The sequence below is a fragment of the Oryzias latipes genome, chromosome 15 (assembly GCF_053564925.1).
Source record: "Oryzias latipes strain Hd-rR chromosome 15, Olatipes_Hd-rR_3.1".
In the NCBI taxonomy this organism is placed as follows: domain Eukaryota; kingdom Metazoa; phylum Chordata; class Actinopteri; order Beloniformes; family Adrianichthyidae; genus Oryzias; species Oryzias latipes.
Window position 1 is genome coordinate 5,882,999 of NC_136251.1, and position 24,262 is coordinate 5,907,260.

At 39.1% G+C, this 24,262-nt stretch overlaps 1 protein-coding gene across 2 annotated transcripts in view; it reads right to left on the reverse strand.

Moving 5' to 3' along the window:
* The window catches only part of col13a1 (collagen, type XIII, alpha 1), a 69,659-nt gene that overhangs the window by 24,277 nt on the left and 21,120 nt on the right, over nucleotides 1–24,262 (reverse strand). The window contains exons 8-27 of one of the 2 annotated variants that reach the window (XM_078932285.1): nucleotides 23,965–23,991; nucleotides 23,769–23,795; nucleotides 21,068–21,130; nucleotides 19,111–19,200; nucleotides 16,184–16,225; nucleotides 16,054–16,071; nucleotides 15,577–15,603; nucleotides 14,858–14,902; nucleotides 12,580–12,624; nucleotides 8,259–8,294; nucleotides 8,121–8,174; nucleotides 5,493–5,579; nucleotides 5,357–5,374; nucleotides 5,247–5,282; nucleotides 5,079–5,135; nucleotides 4,977–5,000; nucleotides 4,828–4,881; nucleotides 4,651–4,695; nucleotides 3,558–3,683; nucleotides 2,594–2,665 (exon numbers count right to left, since the gene is read on the reverse strand). In XM_078932285.1, the coding sequence (XP_078788411.1) occupies nucleotides 2,594–2,665; nucleotides 3,558–3,683; nucleotides 4,651–4,695; nucleotides 4,828–4,881; nucleotides 4,977–5,000; nucleotides 5,079–5,135; nucleotides 5,247–5,282; nucleotides 5,357–5,374; nucleotides 5,493–5,579; nucleotides 8,121–8,174; nucleotides 8,259–8,294; nucleotides 12,580–12,624; nucleotides 14,858–14,902; nucleotides 15,577–15,603; nucleotides 16,054–16,071; nucleotides 16,184–16,225; nucleotides 19,111–19,200; nucleotides 21,068–21,130; nucleotides 23,769–23,795; nucleotides 23,965–23,991 (993 nt within the window). Of the gene's footprint in view, nucleotides 1–2,593; nucleotides 2,666–3,557; nucleotides 3,684–4,650; nucleotides 4,696–4,827; nucleotides 4,882–4,976; nucleotides 5,001–5,078; nucleotides 5,136–5,246; nucleotides 5,283–5,356; nucleotides 5,375–5,492; nucleotides 5,580–8,120; nucleotides 8,175–8,258; nucleotides 8,295–12,579; nucleotides 12,625–14,857; nucleotides 14,903–15,576; nucleotides 15,604–16,053; nucleotides 16,072–16,183; nucleotides 16,226–19,110; nucleotides 19,204–21,067; nucleotides 21,131–22,305; nucleotides 22,378–23,768; nucleotides 23,796–23,964; nucleotides 23,992–24,262 lie in introns of both variants that reach the window. The other variant, XM_023962961.2, reaches the window with a different exon arrangement.

The window sequence follows — 24,262 nt, forward strand, 5'->3', positions numbered from 1 at the left end:
GGTCGGACATCATCATCATGGCATGTCGAGTTGGCCTTCTTACGGCATTCTATTTTTCAACTCCGTCTGTCAATCTCCAGTTTGGTCTTTGTCGTATTTGGCTTTAGTTTATGAACCAACTGAATTGTGGACTCATTATGTGGTACAGAGGTTTGTCGTCTTTCTGTCCATCTGAAACGAACTGATGGCCAGGAATCTCTGCGAGGCTGTAGGACAGAGAAGCTATTTGACTTCCTCTATTGGAATTTTAGTTCATATGACATGTTTGGATCCTGCAGAGAGCAATAGTGGTTTGGCAAAACCAGCTAATGTAGCCCCTACTTTCCTTACTCCAGCATAACAGTTTCAGAAAGTGCTACCTTGAGGCTTGAAGGTCACACTCTGCTTGGTCAGCAGTGGTTTCAAGTTGTTGTTTGTCAGCACTGAGAATACTTGATCTTTAACCAATCCTATACATTTTAGAAAATGTATTATGCAATACAGTTCACGGCTAGTACTGTTAGTAGCATTTTTTAGGCTCGGGCAATACGGGCAATTTCCCCGGGGTGCAAATTTAAATGGGGGGCGCCATCCTCGTCCTTGAAAAAATAAATATTGGTTTTCTGTTGTATCACAGACTTTGAAACGGCCTGAAACCTGCGAATTGGCGCCCCTCCAGCTGCACGCGCTCCGGTCTTAGAGCAGAAGCCGCAAATGCATGTTAAGAAAAAGGGGAGGGGCGAAGGGCGGCGAGGAACGCAGCCACGATTGCGCAACACCTGGATCATGCCGTGCCTTTCATGCTAATAATGCAATTCTTTATTAAGTTTTGTAGACATTTTTATTACGTGTCTTTATTTTCCATAAATGTATTCTTTGTCTCCCTGTGGTGTAGTTGGTGTCAGTATTTGACATTTGACAAAACAGCTGCACTTTATAAGATCATAAATAAAAATAAATCATTTGTTTATGAAAGTATTGAGGTTTTTAAAGGATTTCCACTGTTGATGTTGCACCAATTTAGGGAAATGGCAAATATTTTTGACGTAATCCCAGTGATGAGTTCTACGATTTAGTTTTTAATGTTTTATAAAACCTAAAAATGATATAAACATTAACAGGTTTTGAAAAAAATCAAACCTCTCTGATCCGTTTCACAAAGACGCACACAGGACGTCACACACCAAGAAATGAACTTCTTGCTAAAAATGATGCCGGGAGTCCAGCTGTAATAAAACTGACAAAATATCAAAGAAAACGGAATGATATGATTTGTTATTATTAATATTTCCAGGCTTTGTTTGTTTTTTTCTGCAGCATTTTCATATATTATTATTTGTATAATTTTGACAGCATATACTTTTATGGAAAGCAAAACATTATACCTTATTTCAGGTTTAACTTAATTTATTCTGGATAAATATTCCTGTTTTTCTTTATTCATATTTATGTTCAAAAAGTTACGTTTTAAAGGTTTAAAAGTTTCGCTTTAATGTTTATCTTGTTCGGACGCAACCTAAAGCGTGTTTTCGATTTAGGCCCCCTGGGTGACTGAGTTTGACCCCCCTGTAATACGAGTTTATAAAATCATTGTGAATCAGAAGCAGACAAAACAAATGCACTTTAACCTCTTGAGACCTGGCATCCCAATACAAGGACATCACATTGTGTTTTTTTTACCACTATAGTTAACTCTACATGGGGGCCTGTGACTACAAAAGAAAAAGGCTATTAAACAAGACCTCAGGTCTCAAGAGATTAAAAAAGATTGGATTTTTAAAATACGCTGGGTGGGGCTCAGGCTTCCTGCTCTGCTCCATTCTGATTCATCAACTGTCAGACAAATAGATCCATGAAGGTCTTTGGTTTTCTCGTCTGAGCTGGAATCTGGATCTAAGCTGTACGACTGGATAGCTACAATATTGCTCGCCGTTTTTGTTGCACCGGTAACGTAAGGTTGAGGGTGTGAGAGGCTGTAAGTCAGCAAAAGAGAGTGTAAACAGAGAAGTCTCAGCAACGGGAAGGGGACGGTTGGGCAGGGTTACTCTGTGCCAACAGCCCCGCCCTTAACTTAGAGGTGAATTTCTGATGAACTCCGGCCAGTCTGCAGAAACTATGTCCTAGAGATGACATAGTTTTTGTGTTTTTTTGGCTAAAAATGTCATAATCATGATTAAAAGACCACTGGAAACGCATTTACAATAGATCAAAAGATGACTGGATCAGGTTGGAGTGGGTCTGTAAGTCATATGCATTGTTGCATAAAGCTTGGTGAAAACTTAAGCCAAATTCCATATTGACATATTTTTCCCTTCATTTCGTCTGAATGCTAGGCTGTTTTTCAATGTAATTTTAATTTATTTCATAATTTTAAAAACTCCAATGTACAATCTTTAAGTGTTTTCATTGTTGAAATACAACAAAATCAGATAATTAAGATGATAATTTTTGTTTTTTACTCATGTATGTTAGGGAAAACATTGAAAAAAAGAAAGAATTTTCTTTCCTTTGCCCATATTTTTTTAAATTACTAATAATGTGATTTTTTTTTCTTCCCTATTCAGGATAATAGACAGATTAGGACCAATGCAGCCTGAAGAGCACCACTGCATACCGTTGTGCCAGGTAATCCAACAGGGCCAGGGGCCCCAGTAGCCCCCTTTTCACCTGTAGGGCCATCTAAACCCTACAGAACAAGGAAGTAGAAAGATGCGTCACAATCAGCAGGGCAGTGATGAAAGAGTATCACTGAGACCAAGAAAAAATTAGACTGCATCTAAGCATTTCTTAATGTTACACCAACTTAGTGTTTCCCAACCCTGGTCCTCGGGGACCCTGTCCAGTCTTTCTTAATGATACCCTGCTCAAACACACCTGCCTTTGATGACTGTCACTGTCAGGTGTCTGCAGAGCCTGATAATGAGCTGAATTAGGTGTGCTTAACCCTTGTGCTATCCTAGGCACTTTGGCATTAGGATTTGGGTCATCTAGACCCACTAGACAGTGCTCTGAACCTTTTTTCTTCAATGATTTGTGATTTTCACTGGTGTCCATGGATTACATGAAATCTTTCTACCTTTATCCACCTTTGTCATGGTAGGGAGAACACGTTAATGGTCATCTTGACCCCATAGGATAGCACAAGGGTTAAGCAGGGTGACATGGAACGCATGAAGAACAGTGTTCCTTGTGGACTGGGGTTGGGAAGCACTGCAACCAATAGCACAGAGGGTAAAGCTTTTTATTTGAGCTCCTTTAAAACGTTTATTGTCACGAGATTCTGTACCTCAATAACCTCATGGTTTCAGGTTTAGTTGTACTTGATGCGATGTAAAACAGTGATATAAAACACCAATAAAATCAGCGCAAACTAAACTTAGAAAATAAAGTTGTGAGAAATGGAGCTGCCAGTGTTCAAAGTGTGCAAAGATTTTTGTAAACGCTTTTTACGCCAAATCCATAACAAAGCAATTCACAAGCTGAGCTGCTTGTTGTCTTTCATCAAATAGTATGGTGGCAACCATAGGCCTCCTGGGTATTGACAATTTGACATAGGATAAAGAACAACCAGGACTCACAGGTGCTCCAAATGGACCCATGTCGCCCTTAGGTCCAGTTAAGCCAATGACACCCCTCTCTCCTCTGGGACCTTCAGGACCAGCGGGGCCCATTGGACCAGGCTCTCCGGGCTTCCCTCTAGGTCCCTAAAATCACATGAAATTAAAAAAACTTCCATTTATTGACATTCAAAAGTATGATAATAATTTCTAGGGGTTATACTTTATATTGTCCCAAACAGATTTTTATGCCCCTCTTATGCTGGAGAATACGATGACACGAGTCTTAGTTCAGTTATTTTTCAAATATTCTGTTGTTTTTTATCAATTCACTAAAAAATTGGTCGGACAAAAATAACTTAAACTATCGATTTAGCCTAAATACTTAACAATAAAAAGAGCAACAGCGGCTCAGCGAGCATTCGGAAATGACCTTTATAGGTTTTACATTATTTCAAAATATTGGGGTCATGTGCATAAGAAGATGCATAAAAAGCCACGTACAAAGTTTTAGGACTTTCTATATTGTTGCCCTGAACTCCGTAACCCTTCTGCTATCCTAGGCATTTTAACATTGGGAGTTGGGTCATCTAGACCCACTAGACAGTGCTCTGAACCTTTTTTCTTCAATGATTTGTGATCTTCACTGGTGTCCATGGATTACATGAAATCTTTCCACCTTTATCCACCTTTGTCGTTGTAGGGAGAACACGACAATGTAAGGGTGGGGTCATCTAAGATAGCACAAGGGATTTATTAACCATGAAAAGAGGCATGCAGGCCATTAACATGTTGCCTTCTTGTAACAACAGTACCTTACTAGGAGCTAACACCTTTTCCAAACTTGTGTACTTTTAGTACAAGTAAATAAAAGCGATAAATGAAGAGTGTGGAAGTTTTAAAGAACAATTAGTTTTACAATTCTGTCAATTTGCAAGCATTTGTTGGTTTATCTTTACTCATTTCTTTTCTCATTCCATTTTATCATCAACATTTTTATTTGTAAATTTGATTATTGCATTTTATGTTTCTTTTTGATAACTCTCTCTTGATGAAAGTTGCCATCTGATTAGTAAAAATCAGAACTATTTTTATGAAATGTCAAAAATGTTACCTTTTCTCCATCCACTCCTGGAGGACCTGGCAGCCCAACTTCCCCCTGAATATGTTAGAAGATGAAATGACCAACTAAGGTTTAGTAGTAGGGTCTGGTGTGTGTACTCTTCTTTGGTCTCTGGTGGGATTTCCTATTTACTAAACATATAATTATCAATTATTTTATAAATAATACCTTGGTGCCAGGCACACCAGGTGTTCCGGGTGGTCCAGGCAATCCAGGGGGACCCTAGGACACCATTTCATATTGGTCAGCCCATAATTGTCTCTATAGTTTAACAAATGTTTGTCTCAAAGCACAAAAAACTGCTTGAATAGACTCACCATCAGTGGTATGTTTCGGATGTCCTGTAAAAAAAAAGAGTTTTTGCTGAGTGACTTTCTCTTTCTGCTTATGCCAAAACAATAACTGCAAGAATCACATACATTTTCACTGGACTGGATTTCAGCTCGTCCTGGCTCTCCGGCTGGGCCTGGAAGACCCTAACAGGGTTAAAAAGACTGTTAAAAGGCTAGGAAAATGATACACAATATTTTCTTAGTTTTCGTTTAAAATACTTTTTTGTGTGTGTGTGACAAACCAGAGAGACCTACCCTTTGTCCAGATGGACCTTCTGGCCCTACATCCCCCTGGAGATGAAACAACGATGGCCATTAAAATGCCCGATTATTAGTTTTCACTTTTTATGAAGCAACCGTCTTACCTTATCACCTCTGTCACCCTAAAAAACAAGAATATCCCCATAAGTACTTTGAAATAGCCCAAACGTGTTCATAAATTTCAAAAGAAATCTATATTAATCTGTGACTACAAAAGTAAAAACCACACATCCACTTTACCTTGGGCCCCATGGGGCCTGGCAGTCCTGTAGAACCCGGCTCTCCCTTCATACCCTGAGGCAAAGTTCCTGGCTCCCCCTTCTCCCCCTGCCATACAAACAGGCAAGATACTTAAGCACTGTTAACCTGACCAAACAGTTTCTGACTCTTTTATTGAAATGATCAATGGTTGTTTTAAATGATTTACTTCAAATCATTTTAAACATTTTATTTATGTTTTTTAATAGATGAACTGTCAAAAACCTCGAAGAAATATTGTCTTAAGGTAGCCTTGATGGTGTAAAACAGCAAATTGTTTTATGTGTAGCTTTTCTGTTAGTGTTTGTTTATACATTTTCAATTTTCCTTAAACTTCAAAGGTACTTTTATAGGCATCTTTCTCATTATTCTTTTTCAGTTGCAAATTACAGGAAGTACAGTTTTTCACTTAGAAAGAAGAACTGTAGGTTAGAAGAATTATTCTGTGAGGGTGGCTTGACTTGAACACACAATAAATGAAGCGAATGTACTCAAACCCAAAAGACAGATGTAACAGAACCAGAACCTAACTGCAGTGTGTCTTCATTAAAACGTCAACCAAATATTCCAAGTCCCTTTTTGCTGGTCTTGCTCTTTGTTTTCACATAGTTCAATAATAAAGTTTCCATTATTCACCTGATGAAATCTTTTACCTGTCAAGGTTTCAACCTTAATGGTTGATCAAGGTTACAGCTTTTTCCTCAACAACATATCTCAACATTTCTCTCAACAAAAGCCACAGTTGGGAATCATCTCCATTTTTACCCATTTTCACCCTTGAAACCAGATTTATAAGACCAGAAACATCTAGTGTACAGACTTCAAAGGACAACAGGGGGGTATTCCAGAAAGCAGGTTATGCTAGCTCCCACGGTAAGTTTGAAGCTAAGGAAGTTGACAACCTCAGCTTTCGGTTCCAAAAATGGAGGTATGTTTCAGGATATGCTTAGTTCATAGCAACTCATGCTCTGAACATAACCAGGTCTGGAGCAGGTTTAGTTGAAGGTTAGTTTGTTTTCAGAGAGGTGAAGCAGCATGGCGTGTCCATTTGAAGATGATTTAGTGGATGAAGAAGCTCAGATAATACTTTTTCCACCATGAGAGGGTGATAAGACCACATATGGATGTTGGAAAGATAAACTTGCTTACTTTGATCTAATTTAATTATTTGCTTCAGTTGAGATAAATCTTTTTTTTAGTTAAGTCAGCTTAAAAATAACACAGACAGTTATTTTACTTTCATTCAAATTAATTCAATTAAGTAGGTGTAACTTTGGAGCCCCTGTTAGCACAAGGGATTTTGGGATACCATTCCCTTTGCCTGTCTGGACGGATTTGGGTTTAAGTGTGGCTTTTTTTCCAAATGTGTTTAGTCGTTTAGCTGTTTTACTGTGTTTTGCAGAATTATTTTATCATGTTAAGTTTATTTCTTTCAGCACCATGAGTGAGAGGGAGGGAGAGGATGATGAGATTATTTAGCACCACTAGTGCAACTGAACATTACAAGGACCGAAGTTACGGTCAGAATCATGGCGATTGAATGTATTTTACATATTGTGAATCCACACTGCATCATTCATTTTAATGTTATTAAAATGAGAAACTTCGACATATGAGTGTTGAAGAAGTATAAATTAAGATGAAAAAACATTTAATTGAATTCAAGTAATATTACATTTAGTTTGATAAATATGTAAATTTGAGTTCTACAAAAAACTACTATGTTGGATAGACGCAAGAAATTAGGAAATTAGGTTGAAAAAATTTTACTCAATTACCCTTGTGTGTTTAGTTTGTCCGTTCTTTTTCTCCAAGCAGAAACTCTTTCTTTTGCTGATGCAGCAGTGTTACTTTTTTGATGGACGTCTAATCTGCATACGCCGTGACTGAAATCTCAGACTCGGTCTCACCAAAGTATAGCGCTTTCTTTTTTTTTCTCCACGCGTTTGCATGGTGACTCCGGAAATCGGCGATCCATTGAGAATGTCTTTATGTACCTGCTGTAACCCAGGGTTACCGAGTCGAGCCTAATTACGCCAACTCATATCCGTCTTTTGGAACCGACATACCCAGAGTAAGCAAGTTCAGGCGGAATTCAGCCAGAGTTCAGGCTTAAAGTCAGGCTAGTTTAAACGTGCTTCCTGGAATACCCCCCTGGTATGTCGGGAATTTTTTTAACTCTTCCTTTGAACTTTTAGAACATGTGTTCCATCACAGCAAACTACACACAAAAACATGCCAGCAGATTGAAATGTGTGGAAATTTAAATGAAAGTGACTGAGTAGTTGATAGAGATATTGGAAGGCTTTGGTGGTGAACTGTACCCTGAACCTTTCACCCCTGAGGCTTCCTCTAAGCACATGTAACAAGTCAAACAAGTAAAAGGTACACCAGTTTCCACATTTACAAGCCATTTCCTGTCTCATGACCTTATCAATCTATCTTTTTCATTATCTTTCTCCTGGGGCAACATTAAATCACCAACTAACCCTTTTTGACAGAAAGACAGCTGACAAAAACCCAACCAAGGTGAGCAAGCAAACTCCAGAGAACTCAGCAGACACATGCATAACCAGACGTTTTTGGATGCTCATTCCATTCCAGTCCTACCCTGTAGCCCCTCTTGCCAGGAATGCCAGGGGTACCAGAGATTCCAGCCTGGCCCTTAGTCACAGAGGGAAGCCGTTACTGCTCACTGAGGTTAAAGGCCAATGAGGTATCTATCAAAGCTCTGAAAATGAAGTTTACCTTCAGCCCGGGGGCACCCGGGAAACCTGGCTCTCCCTACAGCACCCAAGAAAAGATTACAGTAAAAAAAAAAAAAAAAAAAGGACAGGGGAAAAAGGAAATGAAAGAAATCAACAGTAAAGCAAAAATCATGCCACACAAATGTAACATGAACTGTCAAATCTTTGTGCTGCACTTGAAGTTGGCTTTACTTGTTTCAACTGATCTGTGCTGATTCTCACAAGTTTTGATCCAAGAAACTCAATATTGAAAACTACCACTAAATAAATGATGATTACAGATTTTTAATAGCAGCAGAGACTCAAGTTTTAAGTTGATTTACAAACATAAAGTCAACCAACAGGGAAAAAAGTAAACAACAAAAGAAACATAAAGAGAAAGAGAGGAAAATGAAAAACATAAAACATATTTTCCCATTTCAAACAGGTAACATCTGACTTAGAATTATTTCAGTATCTTATTCCTCAGACCAAAGGTCAGACTTTATGCTTAGAGGACCGGTGTCCAACATGTTTTCCAACTAACCTGCTCCTTATTGGTTAAACACATGATAATCAGCAGCAGATGAGATGAGATTTTTTAAAGACCCATTCCAATAAAAATCATATTGTTGGTGTTTTTAATATGTTGTTGTGGCATTTTTATCTCCTATATACAATCAAGTCTGCAGAATGGGACTACAGTCTGTATCAGGACTCTCTGGAGTATTTTACTGTCCCCAAATGACACAGGTCTGTTTTAAAGTCGCACTGCGATCATCTTCTGATCTATTGTAAAAGTGTTTCCAGTGATCTTTTAGGATGATGGGTCTTTCGAACAAATCAAAAACTCTTTCATTTGTTAGGACATAGTTTCTGCAGAGTGGCAGGAGTTTAAATTCACCTCTGAGTTTTGGGTGGCAGAAGTAAACCTCCGTTGATATCCCATCATCCTTTCGTTTACACTCTCTAGCCTACAGCAGCTCACAACCCCAAGCCAACAATCAGGTGCAACAAAAATGGCGAGCAATATTGGAGCCATGCGGCTGAACAGACGCCAAAACAAGAAAAAACTAAGACGTTAATGTTTCTACTTGTCTGCAAGTGAATGCGTAAGAATGGAACGGAGCAGGGAGATTTTGGCCCCCCCATTTCAGTTACTACATCACAACTGACAGCTTTTCAAACTGTGTTTTCTTTTATCTGCTCCAAATCCATCATGATTTAAATAAAGAAATACTCATATTTGCTGGAGCCGAGATAGGCTCCAGCAGCCCCGTGACCCCAAAAGGGAATAAACGGAATAGAAAATGAATGAATGAATCATAAATAAATAAAATTTATCATGAGAAAAATGCTGCAAGAACATGTTAAAACTCCAAAAACATGATTTTCATTAGAACTGGGGTTCAGTCTGTTCCTGCAGCTGCTCTTGGATAGCAAAGAAAGGGTACGACAAGGTTGTTCTTATCTATACAGGAACCCGATTTCCCTGAGCTGATGAAAGCTCAAACTCCTCAATCATCAACACCAAAGAATCCGCCTGATAAATCCCCTCAGCTTCCTAAATGCCATTTCACAGCAAACCTACATGTCTTTTTCTGCACACAAACTAGTTTTGTGTTGTAGAGTGAGCATCATTTCACTTTTATTTCATCAGTGAAGTTAAATAGTCGGCTGGGCTGCACGGTGGGGCAGTGGTTAGCGCTCTTGCCTCACAGCAAGAAGGTCCCCAGTTCAATTCCCAGCTGGGGGACCTGAACCAGAACACCAATGGGGGACCAATTGTCCCTGGTTGTGGCCCTGCGATAAACTGTCCAGGGTGACCCCTGCTTTTGCCCACAAGTGGCCGGGATAGGCTCCAGCAGCCCCTTGACCCCAAAAGGGTTAAAACAGCAGAAGATGAATGAATGAATGAAGTTAAATATAAGGCAAATTGGATTCAGTTATAATGAATCATAGACATATGAAAAACAGAGAAACTTGATAGCCAGGAAAGGTAAAACTGATACATAAAAGATAACAGACTTGTGCAAATGCAGACCCACATCCTTCTATCTTTTTTTTAAGGTTATTTGATTTGTAAATATTTTAGTTGTTTACTTTGCACATGATGTACTTGTGCTCATATTGCGCCGTATTACATGCCTCTTTCAAATGATAGTGATGACACATGGTTCAGATATAAGTTGACAAACATTTCATTTACACTTTTCAAATTAGCATTTAATAAATTGCTACTCTTCCGTGTTGTTGCTGTAAAGTCCCACTCTGACCATCTTTTGATCTATTTTGTTCCGCGTTCCCAGTGGTCTTTTAATTCTAATGATGCAGGTTTGTAGCCAAAGTCAAAAAGACGTGCAGTTTTCTAGGACATAGTTTCTGCAGAGTGGCAGTAGGTTATTAGACTATTGGTTGAGCGAATGACCGCCCGCCCTTCCCGACATCCATCGTGTTTACACCCTCTCCCTCTAGCTTTCAGCCCCTGTCAACTCCAAACTAACATTACCAGTGCTTCATAAATGGCGAGCGATATTGGAGCTATTCAGCCGTACAGTTTAGATCCAGATTCCAACTCAGGCGAGGAAAAGAAAGATGAGCACGGATCTGTTTGTCTGTAAGTGGATGATCGGAATGGAGCAGAGCAGAGAGACTGTGTTTCTACGTAATGGATAAAATGCCATTGGAAAAAGATTATATCTTCTGCTACTGATTCACAATGACTTGAATGCAGAATACTCATACTTGCAATATTAAATTCTTTTTTTTTTACTTCTATGCAACAGCTGAACAGAAAGATAGTCGCTAAAGGCCTCTTGTGTTACACATATTTTATCCACTGTCTGGTGTAAATGTTAGTCACAGATACTCAAAAAAGCTTTTGAGCTAAATTTTCCAAATATCTGTCCTCCATTTTTAGAAACATGCCACAAGAACATGTTAAAAACATCAAAATCACAGTTTTCATTGGAATGAATACTTAATTGTTCTAATGTCTGTTTGGTTGTCGTGATTTTCTTACTGAAATGACTGAGAACCAATGTCTGCATTCTTTTTTTCTCAGCTTTAAAAAAAACAGCAACGATAAAACAATATTGTACATATACATTTATACCTACCAAAGATAATGTACAGGTATGTATGACTTCTGAAATCTTGGAGAAAACAATTGATCTGGAGAGTTTGAAGATTGAAGTGTAGGCAGTTTTTACGCTTGGCAAACTGAAGAACTGAAGCCCACTTCAGCAGGACCATCGAAATTAGAGAAGTAAAGGAGCTCCTTCACATTTAGGAAAAAAGTTTTCCGAGGAACATTTCTCAGAAAAAGTCAAAGTAAATGTAGAGCCGCTCTAGACCACACATGATAGCAATCATCCAGATGAGTAGAGCCTATCTACTCCTCTGGTGCTATCTACATAAGACAACGCCAATAAAAAAACTAAATAAAAAACAAGAATATACTTGATTTTCAAAGAGGACACATCCACTTTTCAAATGTTTTCAAGCTGAGAACGTAGATCTTCTGCAGAAGCACATCGACGCTGTATGAACTGTTTTCAACAATGAAAGCCCTTTAGTTTTCAAAAGTCAATGCAATCTGATAAAATGCAGGGTTGTGTCAGGAAGGGCATACGGCATAAAATCTCTGCCAAATCAAATGTGCGAATCAGTGTAAGCTGTGGTGATCCCTGACAGGATGCGCTGAATGACAGAGCAAGCATCAACTGCCTGGACTTTAATCTTCAAACTCTCCACATCAATTCTTATCTCTATGATCTCAGAAGTCATACATACTTGTACATAATCTTTGGTAGGTATAAATGTATATTTACAATATTGCTTGTTCGTTCGAGTTTGACTATATGCATATCATTGAAACTGTCAACATATATCAGTTCAGATCTTTTTCTGTCCTCACACTTCAAATAAATGAAATGTAAATAGATTTAATGCTTTATAGAAGGCACAGCAGGTATGAGGCAGTAGCTGCAAAACTGTTTGGAGAATACATTTGACCTGAAAGTGACCTTTAGATTTAGGTAAAGGCGGGAGATCAAACAACCAGGTGCTCAGTCTTCATCAATACTTAGTAAAGCTTCTGAGAATTGCAATAGATTGCATCAGTAAATCCTAACAGTGTTGTTACTTGACCCCAAGAAGGACATCGTGAGGGATTACAGCTCAATTGTGTTCAAAGACAGCTGGAAAAGTCTGTTCTGCAGAAATGTCCGTCAAAACCAAATTTCCACCATCTTGACATGAGCAGCTACATCTGTGAGGCTGACATGCATAAATAAACTCCATAGTGCCACACACAACTGCATGCTTTGCTGTGATCCTACCTTTTCGCCCCTCTCTCCTGGGAAACCTCTCTTTCCTTCATCTCCCTGCAAAGCAGATGGAAAGATCAGCTGAGAGAAGCAGCAGCGCAGGACGAGCTGACACGCCTTTCAACCAGAGATACATCAAACTAGCCCAGCGGGGGGAGAACCCTCCTTCATGACGGCTGGACATCTGACTATTCAGTCATGACCAGAAGAAGAATCAGGAAGAGATGGCTGCATTGGCTGGACTACTGGAAGTATGTTGGTCTATCATTAAGCTTTTTTGTAAAAAAAAAAAAAAAAAAAAAAAAAACACAAGAAAAAGAAGTCAATCTGTTAAAAATGATAAAAGTATTAAGTTATATTCAAACTGATGAAAATGTTTGACTAGATGGAGAATCCAGAAGAAGAAAAAAAGACATACGGTATTCGCCTTTGTGAGGGAATTTTGTAGTCCACTAGGTGGCGCACAAAACCTACTTCAAAATTCTGACCAAACCAGGCTGGATCTGAGTGTCTCCTGCCCTCTCAGTGACCTTCCCTGGCCTGATGTGCTTGTAAGAACCTCGGCAGGAAAAACATAAAGTCTGGGCTGATTTCATGGGAAAGCAGCGTGAGACGGAAGAACGGCTCAGATGTGCTTCAATGCAGTTTTATGCACAGAAGTTCACAGTGGCAAGGTTAGTCCAGTCTGAGAAACTCCCAACCATATCTGGATTCACTGCCATTCCCACATGTTTTAGTTAAGGTTGCCTACTTTGACCTCTGGTTCCTTCACAGGTTCTGTGTTGTCATTTGGCTTTACTGCGATGGGACATTAAAAATGATTTGCTACATCAAAGAAAAACTTAAAGGGAAAGGAAAGGCCACATTGGAGCTTCCCGTCCCTGCAGATTATCTGAGCCATGGATAAGAGCAGGAGCTTAGTGTGCATAGTTCCCCTCGCAGCTCTTGAGCCAAGGTTAAATCTTTTTAAGTCAATGTATGCAAGCATGTGAATGAAAGATCAAATCTATACACAGAAACCACAATACTTGATTTTAAACTGAACCACAGGTTACACCATTGAACTGAATGGTCGGGAACGTGAATGGCTGCAAGTTTTTTCACTGACTGCACCAATGCCTCTCCCATAAGTCTGGAGAAATTGTTTATTTGGGTCAAAAATGTCAGAATATTAGAGCTGTAACTCCAAAATATTTTTACTTGGCAACACTGAGATTTATGTTTTAATAATTGCTTATTATGCAAAGAAACTGGTCAACAGAAACGTTTTCTACAATCGTTGTTGAGGTGTTTGTTATTAAACTAGAAATACAAAGTATGTGATTTTGCAATGAGTCACAACTGAAGCTGCAATCACTTTCTGCCAGGTAAAGATTAATAAACACACAAGAGGAACGGCTTCTCTAGTCTGCATTTAAGACAACTTCTACTGTTTCCTGAAGAAAAAAACAGAATGAAGTGCTTCTGCCTGGCATCCAGTCATTCATCTTTTGATTGACACTTAAGATACTTCTTTTCCTTTCTTGATTTTCAAAGTGGGACTGATTGCTAAGGATGGCAATGAGGCTCCTGTTTGCAGAAGCATTCATGAATTTGAGTCCACAGTGTCTCAGTAGGAGCACAGTGTTTTTTTAACGTCTTCCTAAAGAGATTTACAAGACAACATCACAGATTCTTTTTTATGTAACTAAATATCTTCATATAAAAACATTTTATTAGCTAGATTGGGAAGCCAGATAAACATGCCTTCATGGAGGGGAATTCAGCCTCACAACACAACAGCCTCTTTCTATAATTCTCTGTTTTCTGGGAAAAATCCACCACACCACAAATCACACAGCTGCCTGTAGGTTTGGTTTTAACAGTCACAATATTAGCCAAGAAACTTACACTGCTCAGCAAACAATTCATAGGTGGCTGACAAAAGTATTCTTCAAAAAAAACCTCATTGCTGTTAAGTCTTGAGAGACAAATTGAGAATCTCAGGACAGTTTTTGATTCCTGGTTCTATTCTAGATTGATCTAAATAATCTGAATGTGGTGGTCCCAGCCCTCAAGTGTTTTAACGTACCACAACTTCTAAAAAAATTTTCAATTTATAAATGAAATCTGGATAAAAAGTCATTTTAAAAAGGAACCCAATGACAAATCTGGCCTTCACATTTACAATACACATCCGGCCTCAGAGTGAGGCTGGATTAAAAAAAAATATGGCCAGAACTTTGGAATTTAATGTCATGTTTCTCCTGTGCTGCTAAAACAACATTTTAAAGAGCAGCAAGCTGAACACCTTGGGGCCTTCGGGACCTGGGGGGCCAACATCGCCTCGATCACCCTAAAGGGAATCAGGAAGGTAAGTATTAATTTAATGCTGACATAAAGGAGCTAATTAATAGCAAACAGATGTTGAAAGGACAGAAAACAGGATTCCAGCATTTCCTGCCATAACCCTGTCTGTCTAGCCTCTGAGCATGTTGTGACAGCTGTTCTGAAAAACTGTCACCATTTAAATCTGTCAATAAAACACCAACAGCTACATTAGAATTACGACACTTGAGTAAGTGATGCAGTTTCAAGGAGCTTTAAATTCACTTTGAAACTTTGCAACTGAATTTGTCTCCAAGTGGGAATGTCAAAAACATCTCCAGCAAAAATACATTTTTTCAAAAGGATTAGGGTCGTAAAAATCTGAACCAATATATCTCAAGCTGCCTTGGAACTGGAGAAGGTGGCCGGGGATGCAGAGTCTGGGGCATTAGCTCAAACGGTGGCCTTTGCAATCCAGGAGGAAAGAGGTGGATTTTAGAAGCCGTCGTTCAAAACAAGCATTTTGTGTTCAAGTTGATGACTATAGGAAAACAATATGTATCAGAATAAATATTGAAATTTTGGTCTAAGGAATGAAAAAAGACACAGCGTATCTATGTAAATTGAGTTGAAATAAAAAAAAACTCTCAATTCTGCTCAATATATTCAGGTTCAAAGGTTAAGCAACAGAAGAGAACCCACCTTTTGTCCTGGAACACCTGGCTCTCCCTGGAAAAATAAAGCAAAGTGAGAAAATATTTGTTACGAAGCACAAATCCAACGTGGCCGACAAGTGCATTATTTTATGTTGAGCAGAGTCCAGAAAAGCAGGTGGTTTTGGCTGTCTGAGAGCTACAACCGTATGTTTTCCATCCACATGTTTCCCTGGTGGCACCGTAGCAAAGCTCAGCTATTACTCCCTCTTCTAGAGGCTTGTTACAGTGAAAGCTAATTCCTTGTGTGAGTTTATTGCAGTAAGAGATACTTATGGGGCTCTTTTAAGACTTACCATAAAAACTTTCAATTTTTGCATTGATAGGATATTTCAGTAGAGAAAATCTATTAAGAAAACCACTTGAGTCACGTTTTGCTTGGAGTGTGTTTGATTGTCCGAACCGGGCAGTCATCATGAGGGTTAAAATATAACTTTTGAACTAGACAAGAGACAAGAATGTTTACCTTTAGTCCTTGTAATAGCTGCAGAAAAAAACACACAATTGGGTTACCATAAGAACACATGTTAGTGGCACAGCAATGTTTTAGGTTTACTTTGGGAAAATGATAGAATATTGAAGCTGAGCTTGTTTACCCTTGGGTCTTTTCCTGGTTTTCCTGGTTCCCCAGGTTTACCCTGGGAAAATTACATCATTATTTTCACACTAAATAACAAATTAAAATGTTTTTCTACAATCCCAGGCACATCTGAAAACTTGTATTTTCTAGAACAATTAAAAAAGGCAGTATAATGGATTGAGAATTGGTTTATTGCTAACTAACTAACTGACTGACTGACTGACTGACTGACTGACTGACTGACTGACTGCAAAACAAGCAGGGCAGCGGCATGGTTGGAAATCACTGCTTTGTGTTGATATCCCATCATCCCCTTGTTTACATTCTCTCACTGGCTTACAGCCCCTCAAACCCCCAACTCAACATTATCAGTCCAACAGAAATGGTGACCAATATCAGATCTATCCAGCTGTACAGTTTAGATCCAGATTCCAGCATAGACGAGGACAACAATGACGTTTGTTGGTCCAATTGAATCGGTTAGTTCAAAAGGGGCCCAAGTCCAAGAGATTTGTTTTTCCAGGAAATGATTTTAATTGCATAGCTTAAAGGGAGGCTACACCAAATGATTAATACTTTACCCAGATTTAGAACCAGTTCATAGCTTACAAATGTTATAATATGAAGCACCTCACTTTTATCATTTCAGAGGACTAGCAAACTAAAGTCTCTGGACTTGGGCCCTTCTTGAATTAAACAGGTGTGCTGCCATATTGGATAACTAGTGCTGCCATCTATGAGATAAAGCTAAACCCATGCAAGAGAGGCCCAAGTCCAGGAATTTTGCACTTAATGCATTTTTAATGTCAAGCATAGTCAATACATTACAACGGAATTGGGACTTTTTTGCACATAATCAGATAGCTTTTCCCTTGAAGACCATAGAACATTTAATATCTCTTTTTTGACAAATTGTGGACTTGGGCCCCTTTTGAACTAACTGATTCAATTGTCTTCAAGTGGATGCACCAGAATTGAGCAGAACACAGAGACTTCGGCCAGCCCATTTCAGCTGTTGCGTTACAACTGAGAGCTATTTAAAACCGCAGGGGTAACTACTCCTGATCCATGAGGATTTGAATAATAAAATACTTAAAACACAGTTTTATTCATCTGAAAAATGAACATGTTACAAGCACCAGAAATATGATTTTCACTAGAGTGGGTCTTTAGTCTCTTTTTTATTTTAATCTCTTTTATTTCAATTTCTTATTTCAAAGAGTTCTGAGGTTAGGATCTGGTGCAAACTAAGTCTATTCAGGATGACATGTAATTTTCCAACCCAGACCCATCTATCTGAATGTCAAAAACAGAACAGCACATGTTCTGTGGTAGGATTTACTGGAAAGAATATGTTTTCAATGGCTTTTAAATTCAGTGACAAAGAGTACTGCACTGCTAAAGTTGATTCCAAGATAATCTTTTGGTTTTATAATTAATATCAAAATTAAAATGTGTATTCCTAAATTTAAACCCAATTTCATTAAACCAACAGAGAGTGTAAGAGTCACTCGTATTTCCATGTTTGATATAACTGCTTAACCTTTCCAAAAAATCCTTTTTGCATTGGTTGCATTTGGGCTGCTCTCATTTTGCTGACATGTATTGACCATCAGTCTTCTTTTCTTGTGCTTTTGTATGCGGAAACTGCTCTGATTTTTTTCCTGTATGAGTGGTTCCTCTGTACTTGGATCATGGTAAATCCTGTCTGTCTGTTTTACCTCCTGTCTGATGTATTCCCTGAAGCCCTTTGTGCAGCTCAGGATTTAGCTGCCAGATTATCGCTTCATGATAGAAGGACTTAAGGTTTGTACGTTTTTCAAATGTTTTTTTTCCGCATTTCTTCTGGACTCTGAATCAGCAGTGGACTTTGAGAGTTACTGTCCTGTGCTTTTTGCAAGTTTGATCTGTTTTGGTGACGCCTTGGCAAGTCTGTTTCTCTTTGTGTGGATAGTCTGTTTTGTGTTAAAAAGTTGGCCATCAAATGCAGTGTTGGGTTAAAGACGTTGCCCAGACTGTATGTTAATTATGTATAAACAAGGAACAGATACTTGAAATATTTTCAGACCGTTTTAAGCACATTTTTTTCAAAAAACAAAAAAGAGAGGTACAAATTCAAACCCTTTCAGTTGTATTAATTCTGACCAAGCTGAACATACATAGAAGCTGTGCGATGTAAAGTGCTGATGTAAATATTGTCAGTACTTTAACTCCAAAGACTTTGCTTCCCATGAACACAAAAAGTCACACAAACCCAGGATTCAATTTCTAAGACTTAATGACCAGCTCTGATGAAAATGGGGTTTTTGCTGTTTTTAACATCTTCTTGTGGTGTGTTCTGATGATGGAGGGCATTTAAAAAAAATCTAAGATTAAAACTGTTTCTTTATTAAAATCCTTCTGAATCAAGAGCAGAGGAAAAAATGCCATTGGAAAAAGATTCCATCTATTGTGTAGAATATAAGCTGGGTGGGCCACAGTCTGTCTGCTCTGCTCCATTCTGATGCATCCAGTTACAGACACATAGATCCATGGACGTCTTTGTTTTCCTCGTCGGAGCTGGAATCTGGATCAGAACTGTACGCCTGGATAGGTTCAATATTGCTCGCCATTTTGTTGCTCTGCTACTGTTAGCTTGGGGGTGTGAGGGGCTGTAAGCTAGCAGGAGAGAGTGTAAACAGAGAGCTCGGTTGTGGGTGACAGGAAGTGGGAACGGGATTGCTCCACGACAATGGTCCCGACTACAACTCAGAGGTGAATTTCTTATGAACTCCTTCTGCTCTGCAGATACTATGTTCTAGAAAATGACACAGTTTCTTTATTTTATTTTTTTTGGCTTAAAGCAGCATCATCACAATTAAAAGACTGCTGGGAACACTTTGACAATACTTTACCAAATCAGTGGCCCCATCACTGTTACGACATACTGTATGGATCACTCACCGGAGCACCACTGGCACCATCAAGCCCTGGGGTACCTGGGGGTCCAGGGGGTCCTGGTGGTCCTGGGGGCCCCTGCACTCCCGGTTCACCCTGCTGAGAGACCTTGAGTTTTAACTTTCATTCATTTGTAATTCTTAGCCTTGCCACACAAGCCATGCCAACACACCACAGCAAAAGGAGCAAAGTCAGTGGCATTTGAGAAATGAAGGTTAGCTCAAGAGCAAGGCAAGCAGCTTTAAAGCGTATGCATTGGAACTGACCTTACATAGAAGCATTAAGGACTATCTTTTTATACATTTAAACATTTCTGCACATTTTTGTTCAATTATTGGGAAATTGTACATCCTCAGGTCAACACCGGTCCTAATGAAAGGTTTTTGCAAGAACAATCAGTGTTCAAAAGTCTAAAACCTGTTTACTTTGGGCCATTATTGAACTCAGATGACACAAGAAAGTTTTTTTTTTTCTGGCTCTTTTTCAAACATGACTTTATTTCAAATGACGTATTACTGGATTAAGAAAAAACGAGTTTCAGAAAATTGCAAGTCAATTTACTGACCGTTCCCCATAAATGAGTGATGAGCCAGTCAACAGCAAACACTCGGAAAGGTCAAGACTTTATTGTTGATAGACAATCAAATTTTATGACTCAACATTCTTTTATTATTGAGTTTTAGTGTGTTTTACTGTGTACTGTGTATTGAAAGTGGGGTAACAAGAAGGACCTTTGTTGTCATTGTAAGGTCTACAATGACAAGAAAAAACACACATTCTTTCAGATTAACAGCATGGACGTAATGCTTAAAATATACAGGAAAAACAAACTTTAATATTAATTTCTGATGAATTCCTTAAAGATATCAGTAACTGGCTAATTCAATGCACCTTGTGTGCTGCCCAGCCTGAGTCTGCTCTATTTTTAAACCTAAAACTCCTGGCCTGACGCTTGTTCCTAGCTCAACAATCTTTATTTCAAAGTTACAATGAGTGACAGTTTCTCATAAGACACAACTAAATGGAAGTGCAAAGATGGCTGTTTGAAAATGCATAGGCTCAAAACTTAAGACACTTCCGCTGTGACTCCTCTCTGCTACTTGGATTTTAGGATTTAGGAAATAGTTTCATCATCGTGTCAGAGCTTTATTTTAAAACTTTTCTTTCACAGACTTTAAACTGCATCGTATGTGGTAATACTGAAATCTGAATTTAGTATGCCTATGAACAGATGGTCACTGGAGTGGCCAGAAAACAAATTACCCACGAAACAAGACAACAACACAAACATAGAACTGTATTTGGGATCTGCATAATTTCTTTTCAGTCGATTTCTTGTTGTGCTTGATGCCAGCTCAACAAAAATGGCATACAACTGTACACCTAACACTAGAAGCAATAGTACATTAGAACTCTGAAAATGGCTAAATATATCCACTTGATGTGGAAAACTAAACCTGCTAAAACAAATCCGCTGTGATTTCAAGATTTGCATCAATAGATGTGGTGTAGTGAGGCCTCTCAGCTTTGCTGAGGCTATGTCACATCCACAGTTGCAATCCAAAAACAACATACTAAAAAGTTTTTTTTAATCATTTTGCCATTCTGGGGTCAAATTATTCAAAAATAAAGGATTGTTCATTTTAGTTTTTTAAGTTTAAGCAAAACTGATGATAACAGTTGAGAAAAAAGTGAAATTACTTTGTAAGTTTGACCCAAATGTAATTATTTCGTGCTCATCATTTTAAGTTAAATCCTCTTTAAAACACGAACTGTTTGCTTATATATTATTTCAAAAATGTCTTTGAGTTTGATCATGAAGGAGCATTCTGAAGCAGTAGCAGCCAAAGGTTGGTTAATAGCAGCATCATGAGGAATCGGGGAGGATTTGATGATGGCGGCTGACATTCTCAAAGTGGGCATTGGAGGACGGAGCAAGGTAATGGGGCAGAGAGAATTGTACCTTGAGGCGTTTTAGGATTAGAGGGCTTATTGAGGGCATGTTGCGGACGGTGATGGGCAACATCTGCCAGGGGGGAGTCACAAAGCACAGTTGGCCAGCAGTGCAAAAAGGTCACGGGGCAAAGATCACCAGGAGGCCAGAGAAAAGAAACAGGGCAGAACCAGGAAAGTGAACGGAGATGGGGAGGGGATGTGGAGGGAAAGAGAAATAGAACATGATAATGAAAAGCAAAGAAACGGGAAGTAAAAACAAAACAAGGTTGGAAAGAAAAACTGTGAAGTTGAGGCACCTGCAGAGCAAACTATGGGCCTGGTAGGGCACATGGGATGGCAGGTAAGCTTCTTCTCAGAAGATCGTATCAACTCACTGCAATAATTTGTATTCATGTCAAATGAATGAGTATTCAATTCATGGAAAAGCACCAGCATCCCAATGAAATGCCATCCAGACCCCCAGCTTGCAGCGGAGGAGAAGTGGGCGTCAGTCTTGCCACAAAGAGAGTACAGATGTATGTTTGCGGCGCACATCAGACTTACTGAAGCCAACTGTCCAACACAGGGCTGTACAATACGCCGCTTCTGTTGAAATGACCAGCATTGTCAGGTACAGGTTTAACATAGCCCAGTGCAGTTCCCACCACTACAGCAGTATTTCCCAGCTGAGACCAAGGAATGCCAACTGCTTGCAACTTGCCTCTTTTTTTTCTACACGCTGTACTTATTTCCACAGTTGCAACAAAGCTAATGTCCACGATCACGTTATCAAACCTGTTACAGCTCTGGTACTCCATATGCAACTCAAATATAGATCATTTTGTGTGATACAATGCAATAATTTAATACAGATCTGTGAAAACAAAATACCAGAGGTACTACTTGCATTGAAATATGTACAGCATGTTGTGTGAATAAAATTAGGGGTATACATTTTTAAAAAAAGTAGGCAAGTGTGCTGCAATTCCCCTCACAAATCCCATCTATTCACCACAAGTGGAGAGAGGTCCACAGTTTTCTGGGTTGTTTTTACAATAATTATGTTAGAGTAAGCCATGACAGAAGATGAAACAAAACAAATCTCATGTAAAATGTACATTTTTCAAGTCAAAAGCGGTTCTCGGCCATTGAGAACAGAAGGCTGAGGGCTGCCTTTGCCTGAAGGTAAGGGCTCTCTTTGTGGCACGACTTGGCGACACCCACAATGGCGGTCATTAATCAGGGTGTTCAAAAGCACCCACAAACCTTCAACGTAAGAGCCTGACTGGAACGCAAGGCAGCCAGGGTTTTTAGAGGAAGATCCTGCACAAAGAGAGTCTACACATAAAGGAAGCGGTCACATCAGTCAGGAGGGGGGGGCATGGACAGTAGCCAGTAAAGATAGCAGCAAACCCCGTGATAATGTACTGCTGTCAATATTTAGTTCACCGGAGTCTGAAAAGATGCATTTCATTTAGATGGATATCAAGATGATCTGAAGGCAGACTTGGAGTTTGACTGAGACCACTTTAGCATCTCATCAAGCTACAAACAGCTGACCTGACTCTGCTAATACCAGTACGACTTTAAATGGAACTTTAGACTTACGTTACTTATATAATGAAACTATTAAATCTGGCTGCTTAAATCTGCAGACATAATTTGGCTTTGGCGCACATTCACAACTCATAGTCTGAATCTTTCATCTATTCAAACGTTTTGGTCATAACTTACAGTTAAAACTGACTGTTGTCATCTATCAATCTAAAAATATCAATATCTAAAAATCTTAAGTCTATATCAAGTCCTGTGTGGCTGAAAACAAGGCTGCGATCGCCAAGACTAACCGACATGCAGAAATGGTGGTGAGGAACTCTCCTTCAAAAGTTACCATACACATTTGAAGTTGTAAATGACTCACTCGTGTTTGCCATCAATGTAATTTCTGCTTTAGAATAGATACTTTGCAGTATTTAGTAAACAGAAAAAACTCCTTCAAAGATAACATTTATCTCCATACAACCCCAAACCCAAGGGACTCACTAGAGGGCTGGGACCCGGGGCGTGAGCCGATGGACCTCCCAGACAGAGTGCTGTGGGGGGGGGGTCTGAGAGGACTATGAAAAACAAATTCACGAGGCCCATAGGTTCTGGACAGTGAGACTTTCAACCCATGAATCCTGGAATGTTCTCTCTCTAGGTTGAGTGTCCCACAGCTGGTAGTGACCGTAGATGTGAATCACAGCTTCAGATACTTCTACTGGCGCTTTCATGTACTCTTCTTCGCTAAAAGCTCAAATTACACTAAAAATTGAGTTATCGTTCAGAAAAACATGCAATTACACAAAAGAGTCTTATTCTTGGCAACACCACACACAGGCTCTTATCACATCTGACTTTGCGCTCCTGCAAGCCACCGATAATTGCCATCATTTTTCTCAAACCCTTAGGGACAGCACGGAAAGGAGCCGCAGAGCTCCACATGTGCTTCCTATCATTGTGCCGCCCGCCATTCTCCTTTCCATCTATTGCCCCAAAATCTACTCCCCAACCCAACTTTCTTATTTTGTTCTGACAGAACACAACAGAGGTGGAGAGCTCACTGTGAGCACGCAAGTGGAAAAAAAAGCAGCATCCGTCAGTCTCATTAAACCACTGTTGAAGTATGTACACATAATTATGTTGCAAAACAATGAGAAACAGTTACTACCAGAAAAGTGTTTGCTTACCCGGTGTGTGTAGTCTCCACAAACACCCTGTAGAAAAATAATCCCAAACTTAAAACTCACATCATTTTACCCTAATGGAGCTTTCTTTACATTCAGCTTGCATGAAGACATCAGGTTTTACAACAATATTTACATCTTAAACGGAAACACTTAAACTATTGTCATTTGCAAAAAAGTACTCTAATCCACATCTTACCTTCTCCCCTTTGGGTCCTGGTTCTCCCTGAAAAAACAAAACAAACGGTTAAGAAACTGATCAAGATTTTGCACAGACTTGTTGTTTATAGCAGGAATTCATGGAGCCGACTGTTGTTCAAGTGATTTATAGAGTATTTTTTTCTGCAATGTTGTTTTCTAAAAAAAAAAAAATCTTTTTGGCTTATTTTCTACAATTAGTGCCTGTGCACAAACTCATCTGAAATAACGTCTGACTGTTGATGAAATTTACCCAATCAGACGTTTTTAGCTTTAGTAACTAAAGTAATTCAAGATTT